Below are 16763 nucleotides of genomic sequence, written 5' to 3'. Positions count from 1 at the left end.
CCATATAAACAAAAAAAATGTCCACATTCTTCTCTTCATGCGCTGGACCGAAACAATTGGTGCTCGGGCTCTCAGGCTCGGTGGCCAAACTGACCGGCAACTTGCATAAAATGTCAAGCGGCGCATCGAAACTTTAGCTATAAAGTCTTTTGATTAAAAAAGTTTACAGTTTTACTCCGTCGGAGTTTAGCGTCTTAAAACTAGTCTGAAGGATGTTGGAGCTGACCGTTCGGTTGTTTTCGAGCAATGCAATTGAAATTAAAAGTGAATTGCTATAAACACAACAAATCGGGGTTTAATTGTATAGTGTAAATATTGTGTGCTCCTGTTTTTTGGTTAATTGCTGATTTATTTAATTGTTAATTAATCCTAATTAAGCATAGAAAAATCTTAAGAATTCTAACTTTAGATGCCGGATAAGTGTAGAAGTTATTTACTTAAGAAATTTTAAGAAAACTAATCAATGTCAATTGTTCAAATTATGAGAGTACAAATATTACCGATGGAATCATTTTAAAACATTCTTAATGACCAAAACTTTTCAGACTATATTGAATTCATTCAGACCATATTGACGTTACTTTAGGAATTGAAATATATTTGAAAAGTTCACGATTGGTCTTTTCCCAATGTTAAGCTCGACGGTCAGGAATGTAATTTCGTACTTTGAAATATTTGACCTTTTGGCACGATACTCAGAGACAGTTGGATGGACGCAGAACGGTTCTTTCGAGACCACCTTCATTTGAAAAAACATTCCCCGACGTACAAATATCTTAGAACATGTAACGCTCCAAAGTTATTTCGTAAACGGATTTTGGGAACGCATTTCTGGAAGCAATTTGATAGAAAGAAGATGCGTTAGTTGTCGGAAACGGTATTGTATGCAATTGGAGCTTTACGTAGTGTGAAATTAAATTTATGGAGAAATAAATCGTGTTAAATTGTGAGCTCAAGATTGCCATACTTTCAACGTATCATTTTCGTCGGAAAACAATTGCCCTAAGTAAATAGCGTGCAAGAGTTAACGTATGGGGGTTTCTTCTTTTTTTGGTAAATATTGTCACTGTGTTGGTGTTCTGTCACCTGCAGCCCTGTTGTGCACGCGGTACGGATTTTTTGACGGTTTCGGGCGAGAAATCGTTGGAGAGAAAGCTCTCTCACGCGGTCGTTTTTGGTGTACCGTATACCGTATTATCCTGCCAAGTTATGACGCAAACCAGGCACTCGTAGGAATGAATGACAGGTAGTAAACTCCGCCGCTCTCGGTGTTGCGAACAGCTGAATTGTCAAAGTTGTTCCTTTCGCTACGTATCTGTATAGAGCGAGTGTGTTCGTGTGTATGTGTTTGCAAAAGAAGCTTTCAGCAATTCCCGGTATCTGCGCAGACACTCTCGCAGCAGTTGTGCGAGCGCTCGGCTCTTGTTTGCACTGTTTGATAGTGCTGCCACCTAGCGGCCGGTCCTGTAACCCTCGCATCGTTTCCAACACCAGCATAGATGAATCACCTGATGTTGTCCCTGTCAGACGTATGCTTCCACCGCGAATGGAATGGTGTTTCACAACGAAAGATCTCGCACATCCTTTCGCTCGTTTGTCTAACAAATTTTTGGCCACCAATACAGGCGCACAATGTATCCTTCGTTGCGCTGTCCAAAAGCAGCATGTCCGCAACGTGTATGGTTGTGTGTGGTGGTAAAAGCACTCTCGTGTGCCGTAGCAGTAGCGAGGAGCAGCAGCAAAACGCCAGTCTCTCAGCGACACAGTCTCGGGGCAGTTGTCAATATCGGGAACAGGGAAAAACTTCCCTCAGGTTTAGACCAAAAACGCCATACCCAGCTAAACGGTGAAGTCCGGGCCCGGAGAAAAAAAAATTCGAAATTCTCAACTCCATCCATCGCGTCGCGTTGTGCAGTTAAATTACACCGGACCGACGTGTTCGTTTGCAAAGCTAAACGACCACCACCCCCCAATGCTTGATGCTTCCCAGTGAAAGCATTGGCCAAGCATCTGCACGAAGTGGTGTGATCCCGGTTTTCCACTCTCCTGCCTGCCGTTCCCAGTGGTGATAACGCATTGGAAGAAGGATATTTGCTGCCTGGTGGTCTTATCAGTATCCATCCTGCCCGTTTTTCTGTGCGCGTCTGGTTACATCGGTTTTTTTTTCGACGCAAGTTAAAAGTTATTGAGCAAAAGTGCTCGTCGCACTGCTGGTGTGTGTATTGCTGGAAATTGGCTTGTTGTAGATAGTTTCGGTTGTGCTCTGTCACTGGTCAAAGTCGAAGTAAGTGTGTTCTTTAGCAAAACCCCGTGCATTTGGTGGTGTGAGTTTGGTGTGTTTTTGCCACACACATATATGTATATTTATATAAACCAACAAAAAATCAGTTGTCAAAAGTGGGATTTTTTCGTTTGTTTGCTACTGAAGGAGAATGTCTAACAGATAACGGAGACATTCCAGATATCGAAAATTGTGTAAGCAAGTGTGTAGCAAAATGTCATCTCTGTCATGATAAGATAACGAAAATGAAACAGAAATGCTTTTGCTTAGGTGTTATTTAAAGGGAGTTTTCCTATTCGAGCGAAGGTATAGACGGCTTTAACTGCAGCTTCCTTTCCAAACCCCTTGCAGCTACTCTCACACTCTCGATTTCTTGTGTCTCCGTAATGCCATTTCAAACTTTCGACAATACGGGCTCACCGTTCTGTACCAAAATGGTTGGGACGAACGGGGTGTGGTACGCTTGGTGAGATGATCTGTCGAGTGTCGAGTGCGTGACCTGTCAAACTAGACCCGCGTGCGTGTGCGTGTAAAATTAGAGGTAAAGAAAACGAGAGAAGAGAGTGAGCAAAGTGAGAGAAAATTGGGAAACTAAACAACCCCCGAAAGTATGCCGTGAAAATGAAGCACCCCATCTCAAAAAGTGGATCCTCGAGTGACGAAAAGAAGGGTCCTTTACGGTTAGGAGTGTGAGTTTTTTTTTGTTGCTGGTTACCTCTCTCTCTCTTTCTCACACACATACTATCTCGTTAGTATCTTCGTTTTAAAAGTGTCTTGAATTGGAACCGATTATGCTGTTGTGTGTGGATGGTGCGGATTTTGACAGCTCCAGCAATTGTGACGCGCGTTGTTCGTAGCGCTTAAGTGTTTCGATCGCTAAAGTGATTTATCGTGTGTGTGGATGTGGAGCAGAATTGTAGGAAAAATCATGCTTTTGTGATGGGAATTTTGCAGATGTATGCAATTTGTTTGATTTTTGCCACTTCTCTGACATCTTAAGATGCTACTTTGCATCTATTCGTCATTTTGGCAGTTAAATTCAATGAACGAGCGGTCTTTTGCTGTAAACTGGAATAAAGAGGTTTCTACTGAAATTAAAACCAACTTTTTCAACCCCTTCGGGGAAGCATCCATTGACACCCGCCGCCTGTACTGGTGGAAATCAGTTTTCATCAAAGCTGTGAATGTGGTTGTTTTGCCAAATTCTGTTCCAAGAAATTGAAAATGAATATTTATTTTTAGGGAAAAGTGCTTACCAGGCGCTTACTACACGAAAAAGTACCCCCAAAAAGCATGTTTTCTTCGTCGTTTTGTGAAGCATGCGAATAATATTCGATGCGTAGGTGAACCGTACAAATATATTCCTTCCTTCTCTGTTGTAACACGGTGTTGCCGCCGCCCCGTTAGTGTTGGAAGGTTCAAACGTTTCCTTCGCTGCCTTTTTTTTTTCGTCGGGGAATGGAATGTTTATGTGATAGACGATGTTAATTCAACCGTGTTCCAAGAACCGTGCAAATGAAATCCTTTTGCTTTTTGCACGTACCCGTATGAACCTTCATGAGGCGACCTTTTCGGCAAGTCGCAGTGCGCCAAAAAATACAAAAAAAAAGCTTTCCTTTCATGGCACAAACAAATGCGTGTACTTTCATGGGGAACAAAAATCAAATATTGATCGTGCCGGGAAATAATCAGCTAATAAGTTATGAGTTCTTGAGATGTGTGTGCGTGTGTGTGCGGTTTATTGAGACGGACGTTGGTTCGTTAGTTTTGTTGTGAATGGATTGAAAAAGAGGCGCCCAAACATTTCCATCATCTAATTAACTGGTTAGTAGTGAGCCGCATTCATTCGTCTCCGCCAGCCTGGCAGCGGAACAACACAGTAATAAGCAAATTTAATTTAGCGAAGATTAGCTCGCTCGCTCCCCGTTTTGCTCTGCTTTGGCATTTTCTGCCATTCTGTGTGAAACCATCGTTCTTCCCGGTTTGATTGGATGTTTGTTTTCGTGCGGATGGGTGAATCGCGAAAATAAATCATTAATTTTCCTTCGCTGAACCGCTGCGACCCCGAAAAGCGACCGTTTTGGGCCCAATTTTTCGGGCCGCAACTTCGGGCGCAACGCGTGTACCGCAGAATGAAAGGCGAAGGTCATGCTTTGACCTTACGGTACCGCGGTACCGGTTGCGGAGGAACCCTAACCGTGAACTATGTCTGAGGGACTGTTTCTCAAGAGTTCCTTCAGTGCTTTCGTTCGACCGGAAAATGTCATTCCTGGAACCGTTCGGCCACCACCCACCACGGTACGGTTCGTTTTTTGTTTTACGACATAAAGGGGTCAATCGTTGCTGGGGCCTTGTAGGCTTCGTTCTCTGGGTGCTTAAGGGCGCTGAAGAGTTCTTAACCATGACATCACACCGCGGTGCAGTGGCAGAACCGTTCGGTTGTGACATTTCGGTCCTGCTTTTGTGCTTCACGCTTCGGTCGCCGGAAGTTGGGGGGACCCACTGCGAACTGGGTCCGTTCTTTAAAAGCGCCACTGGTGACCGATTTCCAGTCGGGTTCGTCGTCAGAACACCGAAACTGGAATGTGTTAAAGGCGAATTTCTTCACCGGCTTCAGGGTGGATTTGTTCATCAGGAATTCAGCTGTTGACAGCACTCTGCTGCTGCTGCTGCAAAGCAACGCAAACGCTTCAAAAACGGACCAAGTAAAGCGAGTTTCCTTTTTTCTTTCGCGGTATTGAGTTACAAGAGTGAGGAAAACTTTTCCACGGAGATGAAATTCTCATGTTTCTTGGCCCTTTTTTCCACTCTCGTTCTTGCCTCCCCGCGGTGGCCGTTTGTTTTCGGGTTTACTTTGCTTTCAGTTGGCTTAGTCGTCGTCTTGGCCAAATCTGATGATTTCTCCCTTCCTTTTCTGCCCTGGGAAGGTTAACACGGCATAAAAGCTTCAAACATCCTTCGCACGTTCGTTTTTGCTGTGAAAAGTTGTTTTGTTTGTGGTTGTGGAAGCTTTTTCGCCTTTTATAGCCATGCACTGCCGTTATCCTTTTTCTTTCAATTTTATTTACTCTTTTATGCTTTTATCTTCCTCTGGCCCCCTTTTTTTGCGGGGGGGGGTTTACGCTTCCTTATTTAAAACTTTACTCACCTCGCCTCGTACACGAAAATTTCATTTCAACCACAGTCACAACAACAACGCGACCCCCCTCCGGCTGTAGTGGTTTTTGTTTTTTGGGCGGTGAGGGACGGTAAATTTAAAACCCACCGGAAATATGAAACACATCCATTACGGGTGTGTTTGTTGTGTTGTGTGGCACTGTGTAAAAGCACTTGCCCCCTGCCCGCATAAAAGGCGAGGCGGGGTCAAAGGGGTTATTAATTTTGAACTTTATTAAGCAACTTTTGCTCAAGATAAATGGTTTGGTTGAGGTTTGGTGGCGGTTTTTTGTTGTTGTTGTCGTTGTCGTTGCCATTTCGGTCGGTTAGTTCTCGGAGAATATTTTGATTGGTACCGGTTTGTTAGCCAAAAAACCAAATTTAATCGTCCGTATCATAATTGCGCTTGTATAGTTTGAGTGTTGGGGCAGCACGCCATGATGAGGGCAATTAAAAACAAACCCATTTTGGATTCGGTTCGCCAAACGTACAATGCACACTTAATCCTCTTTATAAAATTGCTAACCAATCTGTATTGATTTGGTTATGGGCTTTGGAAATAGAATCAAAAATTTGTTTGTTGCTTTTTAATGCTAAACACTGACCCAAAACCCGACCTGAACTGAAATTCGCTCTAAGCACGCTCTAGTTGTATCTCGAATCCACCTCCCACCAAATTCGAGCAAACCATGGACACTAACGCGATTGTAGGTGATAACGAATGATGTAGTGGTGGCAATGAATGGGAATGGGAAGTTATAGTTAGGTGGAAAATGCGTGAAATTGAACTGTGAATTAGATGATGAATGATTCATCCGATGGGAATGTTAATATTGATGAGTGATTATTTGCACCGGTTGAAAGTGCTTCTACGTGAACACCCCCCTCCTTGTGTGTGTGTGTGTGTGTGTGTATATGGTGCCGCGGAATACGGAACAAATTTGTGGCGATTGTGTAATGTATTGCCGGGCCCGGAGTATAAACTGCATCCATTGCAGATTTTACGTACGAGCGAGCAATTTGTTCGACTTGCTGTATGGAAATTTTTGTGTACGGGCTTTGCACACGATTAAAGCGAATATTTAATACGCTTCCTGGAATGAGTTTGACGCCAACTGTATTGGAACTGTGCAAAACATGCATAATATTTAGATAATTAGGCAAGTTTCGGGATGGTTTGTTGCTGATTGCTGTGTTCTACGTTTTAACGTGAGCTTGTTATGCTTATTTGCATAAATAATGTTGTTCGTGCAATATCAAAGCCAATAGCTTTTAGCATTGTGTTATAATAACAGAACATAAAATGTTTGATTTTCCCAATAACGAGTACTGTAACGCTATGTTTGTATAAAGTGGCATATTTATATGAAACAACGATCCTCGTTAAACCGTTCTCGGGGGACAAATTAATTAATAAACATTAAACATTATCGATTAATCTGATCTACAGCTCAGTATATGGACATTATATCAAGAGATTCAATTTCTATGCAATTTAGAACAATTTAGTACAATTTAGTACAATTTAGAAAAGTCGTTTACTGTGCTTGTCATTTTACGTGCTAAATCGAAAGTTTGATTGGCAATACTGATAATATCTTCAAAAAGACATTTAAAAGTTAATTTTAGAACACTTAAACCGAGACCACTTACATTCTGAGAATATAAAACAGACTGCCTTAAACAAGTGTAGGACTACGTAATTATGGGAACGTTAATAGAAAAACAAGCTTATTAAATGTTATAAAATAATATTAGATGCCGATAGTATGGAGATAACGTATACGTAGAATAAAAAAATAAGATGTTTAAGGATATTGCCTAAGGGAACTTCAGAGTAGTTGATGGATTAATCAAAATATGAATCTTTATTAGTGGATACTACACAAATCAATTAAAACAAATGAATGAATAATTTTTAAAGCACTTCACTTTGCATGTTTGCAAATGGGGATCGTTTTACTGTGGTGGACAATAGGCTTTCTAGAGCCTTCTCCTTCCCCAATCGACTACCCGAATAGGCGCAAAATGTACATATATCTTCGATTTCTTGAGAACGACGCAAAGCAGAACAGGAATACCAGTGTCTAGCTTCTGGCAGATGCAATCCATTCTCTAATGGATCGCTACCAGTAACATTACCCTGTCACATTAACGATTTAGATGTAGGGTTAAGGGATCATTTTTGATGCCCCTTTTCGGCCGGTCATCCCCGGTTCTTTGAAGCATTCGGAATTGATTCCCGGATAGTTTCCGGAAGCTTTCAGAACCGTTTTTACCGATGCATCCGTTCTGCTTCCGGCTCCGCGCTCGAAGTGCTCTCCATTTTAGGCACGTTTCGATTCTATCCTTCCGTCACGTGCGGTGCTACTCTTTTGGCAGTGTGAAAGCCAACCTTCCCTGCCGCCCCAGAGGGGATATAAAATCCAAAAGTGTATGGAGATTGTATCTTGTTCTTTTTATGGGGATTTTTTTGGGGAAGTGCCGCGTGCCATGGGAAGAGTTAAGGGTTTTTTTGGTGGTGCTTCCTATTCGTAAAATTCGTTTGATTAGGGATCATTTATGGATGGTTTGGTTGCTTTTATTTGTTGTGGAAGAAAATATTACACCACTGTACCTTTTTCGCATAGTTGTACGTGGAATGTTAATCACCGGAATAAATTTCTTGAACAAAAAAGGGATTGTAAAGAATTCGAAAAAAAAAACGGAATTGATATTTATTTTCCGATGGAGACGCCTGGTCGTTCACACAATAGTGCAATGTGGTTGTTGGTTTCATTTAAAAAAAACCTTTTGTTTTACACATAAAAAATGATAAAACGCTCGGGAAAACATCTATAACATGCCTGAAGTGTAGTGTCCGATTGCAATATTGCAATATGAAATATAACAGCGAATAGTACATTCTTTTTTTTTTACGTAAATACGTACACCGATACGTCTGTTTCGTTGTATGCGAGCGTATCGGCAAACTGTGTTGTGTCGCTGCTTCCATAACTGGCTCGTGTGGCATGTATTAGCACTTGGCCTCCAAGCCCCCATAGGGTCGATTTTCCAACAAAACCAAAAGGCACGGCTGCAGGAAAAAGAGCATGTGGCATGGCACAACTAGGTCAAGTGTGTTTTCCCGTTCCCGGCTGTGTGCGAGAGGCACAGAGGGGGCACAGACGGGGTGGTGTAGCGTTCGCTTGGAAAGTGCTGACTTTTCGATGCCAAATCGATGACTGTTTGGCGATAACATTGGGGCACACACCATCGCACAGCATCGAAGGACACACACACCCCACCCCGGGGGTTGGTGTAGGGACCAAAGCTTGGCCACGCTCATGGCTGTGAAAATTTGAAATGATAGAAACTTTGAGTGAACATCATTCCGGTGCCAGACGGAAAAACTAGCGAAAATTCAATGGCAGTTGTTACATCGCCAGCATCGTCGTCGTAGTTGTGTGATTGCAAAGAATGCAGGAAGAGGTTGGTTGCAAACAGTGAATCCGAATGTAGGACAATGTTGTGAGTTAGTCGTCGATTTCTATACAAACAAACAGAACAACCACAGCCAGAACACAGACTGAAAATAAAACATTACATTTTGTAGATCAGCAAGAATAAGAAAATAAGAAATAAGAAAATTTGTGAAAATAAAAGCTGTTTATTAGTGTATTTCATACTTTTCTAGTATGAAATTACATAAATTTTGCTCTCTTTTCTTTTAAATTTACGATTATTTTTCGATATAAAACCGATCATTACCTTTGATTACATGTTTATATTGAATTTGTTTGTTTTTTCATTTGCCCCAATTTTTGCGATGTAATTTTAAAGTTAATGGCAGTATTAGACACTCATTCCAAACAGTGCCATAATGACGGTGTTCTGTAATTTAAAAATCATTGGCAAGCGAAAGACCTTTCTGCAATGGCATCACGCTGTATGTTTCATAAAGTTATGCTGCTAGCAATTTTGTTGTACTGATAGTTTAGCTCACGAAGGTCTGCCTGGACCATTCCAGAGCAATTCATTGGTGATTGGGGTCGGTTTAGAGTTGTTTTTTTATTGTTACATAGTATTATATCCTAATGTAGATCGAACGCAATGCAGTGGAAAATGTGTTGGTACAATAAACCTTCATCTTAAATTTGTGTGAGCTGACTGAGAGGACAGGGAAAGACTTTCGTTTCGACAGCAACTGCTGTAAAGCTTTATTTTTATGTTATCCTTTTCATTTCTTTATTATGTTGCAGATGTATTTGAAGTTAGGAGCTTTTCCTTTGTAGATCTTATTTTTAAACTGTTCAAAGGGTAATAGTAAATTGAAGCGAATTATTCTGTTTCTCTCATGACATAAAAGAATTTGCAAATTTGTCAATTTTAATGATTTATTATTTGTTTGGAATATCGCCACATCTACACGTTTGTTTGCCAAACCACTCGCCAGACGGTCAACCCGATCTTAAAGTGGCACATAAACAGCCACGGCATACACATTTGGCCACCCATGGGTGGTGGCCCGGGGGTGAAGCACATAATTAACGATGGCGAAAAAATACCATCTGGCGGGTGAGATGAACACCGCATGCCGTGGTAGATAAAAAACTTTTAGAAAATTCATGAGCATTTGTAAGCAAAGTTTGGGTGCAAAATGGAAGCGGACGCGCGCGCAAAAAGCAGTAGTAGAATGAAAATTTGGCGGCGTTCATACAACGCCCGATGCGCGCGCGCTCTCAACCCCGTCCTGTCAGGAGGTCCCATTAGTGTTTTGCTCGGGTGTGTGTGTGTGTGGGTGCAGTTTGTCAGTGCAAGTTAAAAAAGGCAAATGGTAGTAATTAATTCTGAAACATAACCTCAACTCGCGGGAATCGGCCACGGTCTCTTTGCCTCTCACAACACACGCGCGGCCCCTACAGACCTAGCTGATTAAACTTTGTGGTTCGCTTTCACCGTTTTACCTCGCCCCGGGAGGTAAAAAAAGCTGTTGAACCTGTTTGGCAAACCGGGGGAGAACGCTTCGGGTTCCATAATTAGGTAGATAGTGTTGTTTTTATTGGGTTGTTTACTTTTTGAATGTTTTTATTTTTGGTACAGGAATACATGGTTTGTTATGGCGAAAATGGTTTATCATAATTTAAAGTGGAAAATATCCTTTTATTGAAAAACAACAACACTATTTCGGTTATTGGTTCTGTTTTGAGGGTTTAATTTAGTGGGAAAGCGACTTAAAAAAATCCAACAGAAATGTATTGGAATTTGCAATTTCACAGAAGCGCGAGTTTCATGTCAATGAACATGGAATGCATAAATAAATTAAAACCGGTTCGATTATCTGTTCAATCTCTGTTTCACCAGGAATAACTTTCCCTGACAAACAGTGTGTGCAAATAACACATTTTTGCAAACGGAAGCTTTACTTTCACGGCCCGGGTGTGGTCGGGGAGTTTCGCAAATTCCTCCTCAAACACGAAATCTGCTCGAGTTTTAACACCTGCTCACACAAACCATTATTATCGCCCTCCAGTGTCAGCGCGGTACTTTGCGCTATGCCGCTAATCACTAATGGTATTGAATAGGCGTCTGATGGGGCGCACCGTTGAGGAGGAGGAGAAGGCAGCTTGTTAGTGTGCTTTCCATCAATCTATCGAATCAAGCTTGGGCAAAATGGTGGCCGCTGCTGATCACTCTCGACTACTAAAGCTGTTTCTGCTTGAATAGGGTGTGCGATGGGAAGGAAATAAAGAGAAGAGTGGGGGGCAGTGTACTCCGAATTAGGCTCCGAAAGGTTAGGAAATGTGTGGGGCAGGGATGACCGGCAGACAGGAGATTGCCTTTTTGCAGGGAACGGTACGGTAAAGCTCATTCCGGCCACTAATTAGTATCCCGTCGGCCCGGTCGCCTCTTGCTGATAAAGATGATGGTTGATCAGGTTGACGATTGTCGTCGGCAGAAGGTAAGCAGGGTTGGAAAATCATCATCGGAACAGATAAACTGCCGGGTCTGTCCCGGTCGCAATGGTTAGAATTTCTCGTGGGGATGTAATTAATTACGTGTACCCAGCTATAACAACGGCCATTGTGGTTCTCAGGTGGAATGCTTGTGGTGTAGAATTATCCGCACGGTGGTTGGAAGCGGTTGGCGGACAATGGTGATACTGTGGTGCGGTGATGAATCGATTTTGCGCCACCTAGCTCTCGAGGGGGAGCTTTCCGGATCGGGGTGAATTAGTGGGATGCGTTTTTTTTCTTTCTTCGATGCCCTATCTAAAGCGAAGCAGGAATGGATGGCAGTCATCTATACCGTCGCTCTAGTTGCTAGGAGGGAATACAATTTAATTATTTGTTAATTGAAATTGAATGAATTCAAATCAATCGAAATGAAGTATGCCTGTGTTTTTCTGTGTTCGTTTCTATATTGTTTTGATTTGTTTAAAATTTTAGGCCGCATATTGCAAAACGTCTGTTTAATATGAATCGCGCAAAGCCGTTGAACATTGTTCTGACATATGGTTAATTGGGCAGATCGTACCATAAATTAGAAAGCTCATGCTTTCAGCCTGTTTCTGTCAAATAATACAGGTAGCGGGCTGTAGAGTTTTGAACAGATTTGAAATTATTTGATTATGTTTGAAATTATTATTTATATTTGAAGCAATATATAAATATGGTAATTTTAATTATTCTAATACGCAAATTGAACAATGAAAATATATGTTTTTGAAAAGCTTCCTATAGTAAAGTTTTATTATTAAGAGTTTCCTCGCTTGTTTTGTTTCGCAAAGCATTCAATGAGTAAGAGTAGTATGAAAAATCCTGAATAATATGTGATTTTCACCCTTGCGCACAGCCAAAACGCTTGACGAGTAAGTGTACGTGGAAAGCTTCCTTCAATTGCTAATTTGCGCAAATGAACTCCTTGTTTCGCGTTTCGAAGCCATCCTGAGGATGGCTTGAGGATGGAAGAAAGAAGCGTGCAGCATGAATTATACGGCTTTGCATCCTTAAAACGGAGGGGGGTTCTGTAAGTTTCGCCGTGTCTTTGTTGCAGCCAACCAAGCGTACAACCAAAACAGGGCACTTCAAGCGTTTCATATTTTATGCTCACTCTTATGCTGATGCTTGAGTGGCAGTGGAACGGCACTTCATGTGTTCCATTATGTTTCCTTGATTGTGGAACTTACTGTAGCGAGATAACGAATGTACGTAAGTACGTGTGTGTGCGTGTGTGAGTTGCTTTCTGATGAAGGATTAAACTTCGAAAGTGTTTAACAGTGTACGAATAGGTGAAGATTACAAATGGTGATGGGGGCGTTCATGATTTCATTCAATTGACCTTGTTGTTTCGGTTTATGAGTGATTGTGATATGGATATATTTGTGAATTGAAATTTGTGCTTTTTTCACATTATTATTTACATTCATTTTCAAGTTCAATTTAAAGCATTCATGACTGGCTTAATATATTTTGTTTTTGTTGTTTGAATTATGAATTTACTTTATTGTTGCAGTTTTTTTATGTAAATTTATGATATTTGTGTTGCGTTTCTAAAATTACATACAGCAAAAATGTTAATGCATAATTTAATAATTAATAGGATAAAACTGTCAATTTTACATCTTTATATCCTTCGTTTATTAATATCTGTTCACATTAGAATCACGAATGTGGTCGGATTTGCAAAATGTAAAATAATTTCCAAAGGATACGGATACCAACACGATTGAACGTCGCATCGAACGCAAACAAGCACTCCTGTGCCTGTGCTCAGCAAAAGCTCATCCAACCGTATTTCGGTTGAATGACAAGGCCATTGTGAGGCCCATTATAGGGTGCAAACGGCACTGCAGGATGCCACCATAGCGCCATCGCAAACAAAACGGACCGGCGAGGGCAGCCGGGGAAGCTTGCGACGAAGAACCGTCGGTGCGTTCTATTTCCGCATGCACCCCATCATGCAGGTTCGCATGCTGAAGTATAAATAAACAACCTTTTGTTTTGAGATTGATTTTTCTTGCACATCCGTGTGCATACCTTCACCGCAAACAACTTCCATTGTGCACCCGCTTTAGAACGCGCCCGCCTTCGAGCGTTCATTCCCGCTTTCACTTGCTTTCATTCCCGCGCCAATGTTCGTCTCACATGGGTAAATTCCAGCGTCGCGAATGTGGAGCCAGTTAGTGTGTGCTTGTTGCAAACCAAAACTCAAAGCAAAAAAAAAAGGGAACACGAAAAATACACGACCCTGGCATGAAATTGCGCGTGTGTACGTGTTGCAGAAGTTTGAAAATGGTGCAGCTTTATGTTGCGAACGAAACGCGGCGGTCCTCGGGCTGTGCTAATGTATTTCGTTGTGGTTTGTTGTTGCAAGATGGATAGAGATGTAAATTATGTTACGTTTCGTGCACGCTGCAAGTCGGCCCCGGACGGCAAGGACGAACATTTTCTTCATACACTCACTGATGTTTGTTGCGCTTTGGGCTTTAGTGTGGGGCCTTTGGAGGGAGAGGCAACTTGACGACCCAACATGTAGATCATTGGGATTGTTGGAATCGTTGAAATTCGTCGTGTCTTGCCGGCAAGGACAAAGCGTAGAGCGACTTTGAAGTTGGAGTGGTGCACTGCATGCACTGCAATTGCATTCCAGACGCTGGCAGACAGTGAATCAACATCAGACGGAATGGATGGTGGGGACCCGAAGTGTGGTAAAGTGGAAATTTGTAAAGTCTTTACAGGATCCGGTTGCGAAATGGTACAAGTTGGTGTAAAGAATGTTGTGCAAATTATTAACTAGCTGCAATAGAACCGGTAACCGGCTATCGTCGCTTGTCTGAGAAGGTTTGCCGTATCTGGACCGAAATATTAATCATTCACTTTGTTTTGACTGGATAATGTTGTTGTATCGCTTGGAATTCACTTAAGAATTCATGCTATGGACGTGAATTGAACGATGCACTACCTTTTTAAAGAAATTGCTTTGTTTTACCGAGCAAAAGCCATTGAATTCTTTGTTGGTAAGTAACATTTCAAATCGGAAAATCAATAAAATATGTCAGTGCTGGGTTGTAGCTTTTGTCGTAGAGAGGAGATTTACAAGATTTTCCAATTTCTTCCATTTTCCCTTTCCGTGTTTTAGACATCTTTAGAATTCGCTAGACATCTCGTTTGTCGGTGGGTGGTCGTGAAAATGTCCTCCATAGTGTGTATTATATCCATGCGGTTAAGGTCATTAACCTCCAGCATAGCGACGATACGGGGTTCGGAGATGCAGCGCCATTTTCTCACCCTGCGCCTGGAGTGGAGTTGTGGAATTCGCTGCGCGCCTGCCTGAAAGCGCTGCAACACAAGAAAACATTCGCTACAGTCACGAGCAAAAGGTAAAAGAACACGCATTCACGGTGAATTGTGTGAGCGTGTGTAATGTCGTCTGGCCCCGGTGGGGTTCCTTCATAACCACCTTCCTTCATACGCTCGGTCGGGTTCCTTCGTCTGTGCTTTTATGTGTGCTCCAGGCCCCGTGTTAGCCTTGAGCTTGAGATGGAGATGTGATGTGCGTGTTGGAGGGAAAAAAATAATGTTGAAATGCTAACGAATTCCCGCAGCGGCGTGGAGGTGGAGGGCTGTGAAGGGCGGGGAATAGACTGCATTGGTGTGTGCTTTATTCCACACATCTGATGATGTGTGGCTAAAGTCACTATTTTCCAGTACGTTCCGCTGCATAGCTGAGTAGTCGTGGCGGAGTTTCATCTCTGACAAGGATTCGCTTTTGATGATGCGTTGAAAATAAGGATCGCCGGTGTGTTCTGGTGCACGGCATGATGGGGAGGAGGGTGTACGCTGCATACGAGATGCACATCATTATTGCAATATTTATTATTCACGTCGGCGTCTATCCTGCTGTGCTGTGCGCGGATGGTTGCAGTACTGCTGTTGTGGTGCGCTATCGTTAACTTTCCGCTCTTTGCACCATCCGGGTTTGTTCTTTGCAACATTTGTTTCGTCGATGCACAATGTATTCTTATTGCTATTGCTATGAGGCGCCTCACACACAGCCAGGCAACAGACGGTGCAAGTTTATAGTAGTCGTGTTATTAAATTTACTCAGTCCACCAGTTGCAACGCTTATTACCGTTCATGCATACAGAATGTGGGGGAAGTTATTTGAAGCGGATGTGTTGAAGTATTGTTGAGGTTTACGTAGACTGTATGAATGTGTGCTTGTCAGTTTTGTGAAGCCCGAACCGTGCTTAAAGACTAAAGACTGTAAATCTGCTAAGTTGAATCTAAAGTCGCGTAAAATCTTTCTAACATTTTTCTTGTAAAGTTGTTAACGCGTCGTTACTAATGTATGTATCGTCCCATTAGGTTGTGAGTAGACTATTTACGCTGTGCGTGTCTGTGCTGCGAGTAGCAAAATAATAAGAAACAAGCGCTTGCAAAGAAAAAAGCAAATCGCGTAGGTGCTTTGAAGTGTACCGTGTTATAACTCGCAGTGTGTTGTTGAAGCGAGTTGCGAAAGCGTTAATTAAATTGTCGCACTGTGAGTGTGTGTTTGTGTTTGGCGTTTTCCGATATTAGGTGGTACATTTAACGCCCGGTGAAAATCTTCGCACAATGGCCTGGGGATACTGGAGCGCAACGGCGGTCGATCGTGGTCGATCACCGCGGCGTAATACACAGCTTCCGCAGGCCCAGTATCACGCCCAGGGCTACCAGCAGCCAGTACAGCAGCAGCAGCAATACACCCTGGCGTCGAGCCAAGCGCAGCAACCGTCGATGCACTGCAGTGCCCTGTCGCTCAATACCTGCCCGCAGGCGGTAGAGCTACCGCCGATCCAGCAGCAGCAGCTCATCTGCAGCAACGGCTCACAGCCGCAGCTGCACCAGCAGCAGCAACAGCAACAGCAGCAAATCTGTTCGAGCCCGTGCCACAGTCCCTGTCACAGTCCGCAGTTTATCGAGCAGCTGCCACCGGAGCTGCCCTGCACACCCTGTACCTTCTCGCGTAGACAGTCACTTGATAGTCCACAGGTAGATCGATGCCAATCGCTAGCACTTCTGGGGCGTGCCGAGGTTTGTTACGTTCGTGACGCGCTGACGGGGCCGGGTTTTACCAGTAGCAATGCTTTGTGCACTAAAGAGTATAGCTACAGCACGATAAGCACCAAACCTGGTAGAATAGTACAAACATTCAACATCAGTGGCAGGATCGTCGGGCATCGGGTGCGGATGGTGTCTGTTTTGCAGCTGTATTGCATGTTTATAACACTGCTGATACTTTTTGGAATTGCAGACATGATTGCATATGTCTCGTGCAGTATATTAGTTATGAAACAGTTTGC

The 16763-nt window shown here is 42.7% G+C and overlaps 1 protein-coding gene across 3 annotated transcripts in view; it reads left to right on the top strand.

The window, feature by feature from the left end:
• The window catches only part of LOC128296740 (atypical protein kinase C), a 104483-nt gene that overhangs the window by 20541 nt on the left and 67179 nt on the right, over window positions 1-16763 (top strand). The window contains exon 1 of one of the 3 annotated variants that reach the window (XM_053032222.1): window positions 16036-16494. The exons of the other annotated variants lie outside the window; for them this stretch is intronic. Within the exon in view, the coding sequence (XP_052888182.1) occupies window positions 16036-16494 (459 nt within the window). Of the gene's footprint in view, window positions 1-16035; window positions 16495-16763 lie in introns of those variants that run through there. 3 annotated transcript variants of the gene reach the window in all.

This window comes from Anopheles moucheti, chromosome 2, assembly GCF_943734755.1.
Source record: "Anopheles moucheti chromosome 2, idAnoMoucSN_F20_07, whole genome shotgun sequence".
NCBI classification, from domain to species: Eukaryota; Metazoa; Arthropoda; class Insecta; order Diptera; family Culicidae; genus Anopheles; species Anopheles moucheti.
This window is presented reverse-complemented; position numbering and strand designations above follow the sequence as displayed.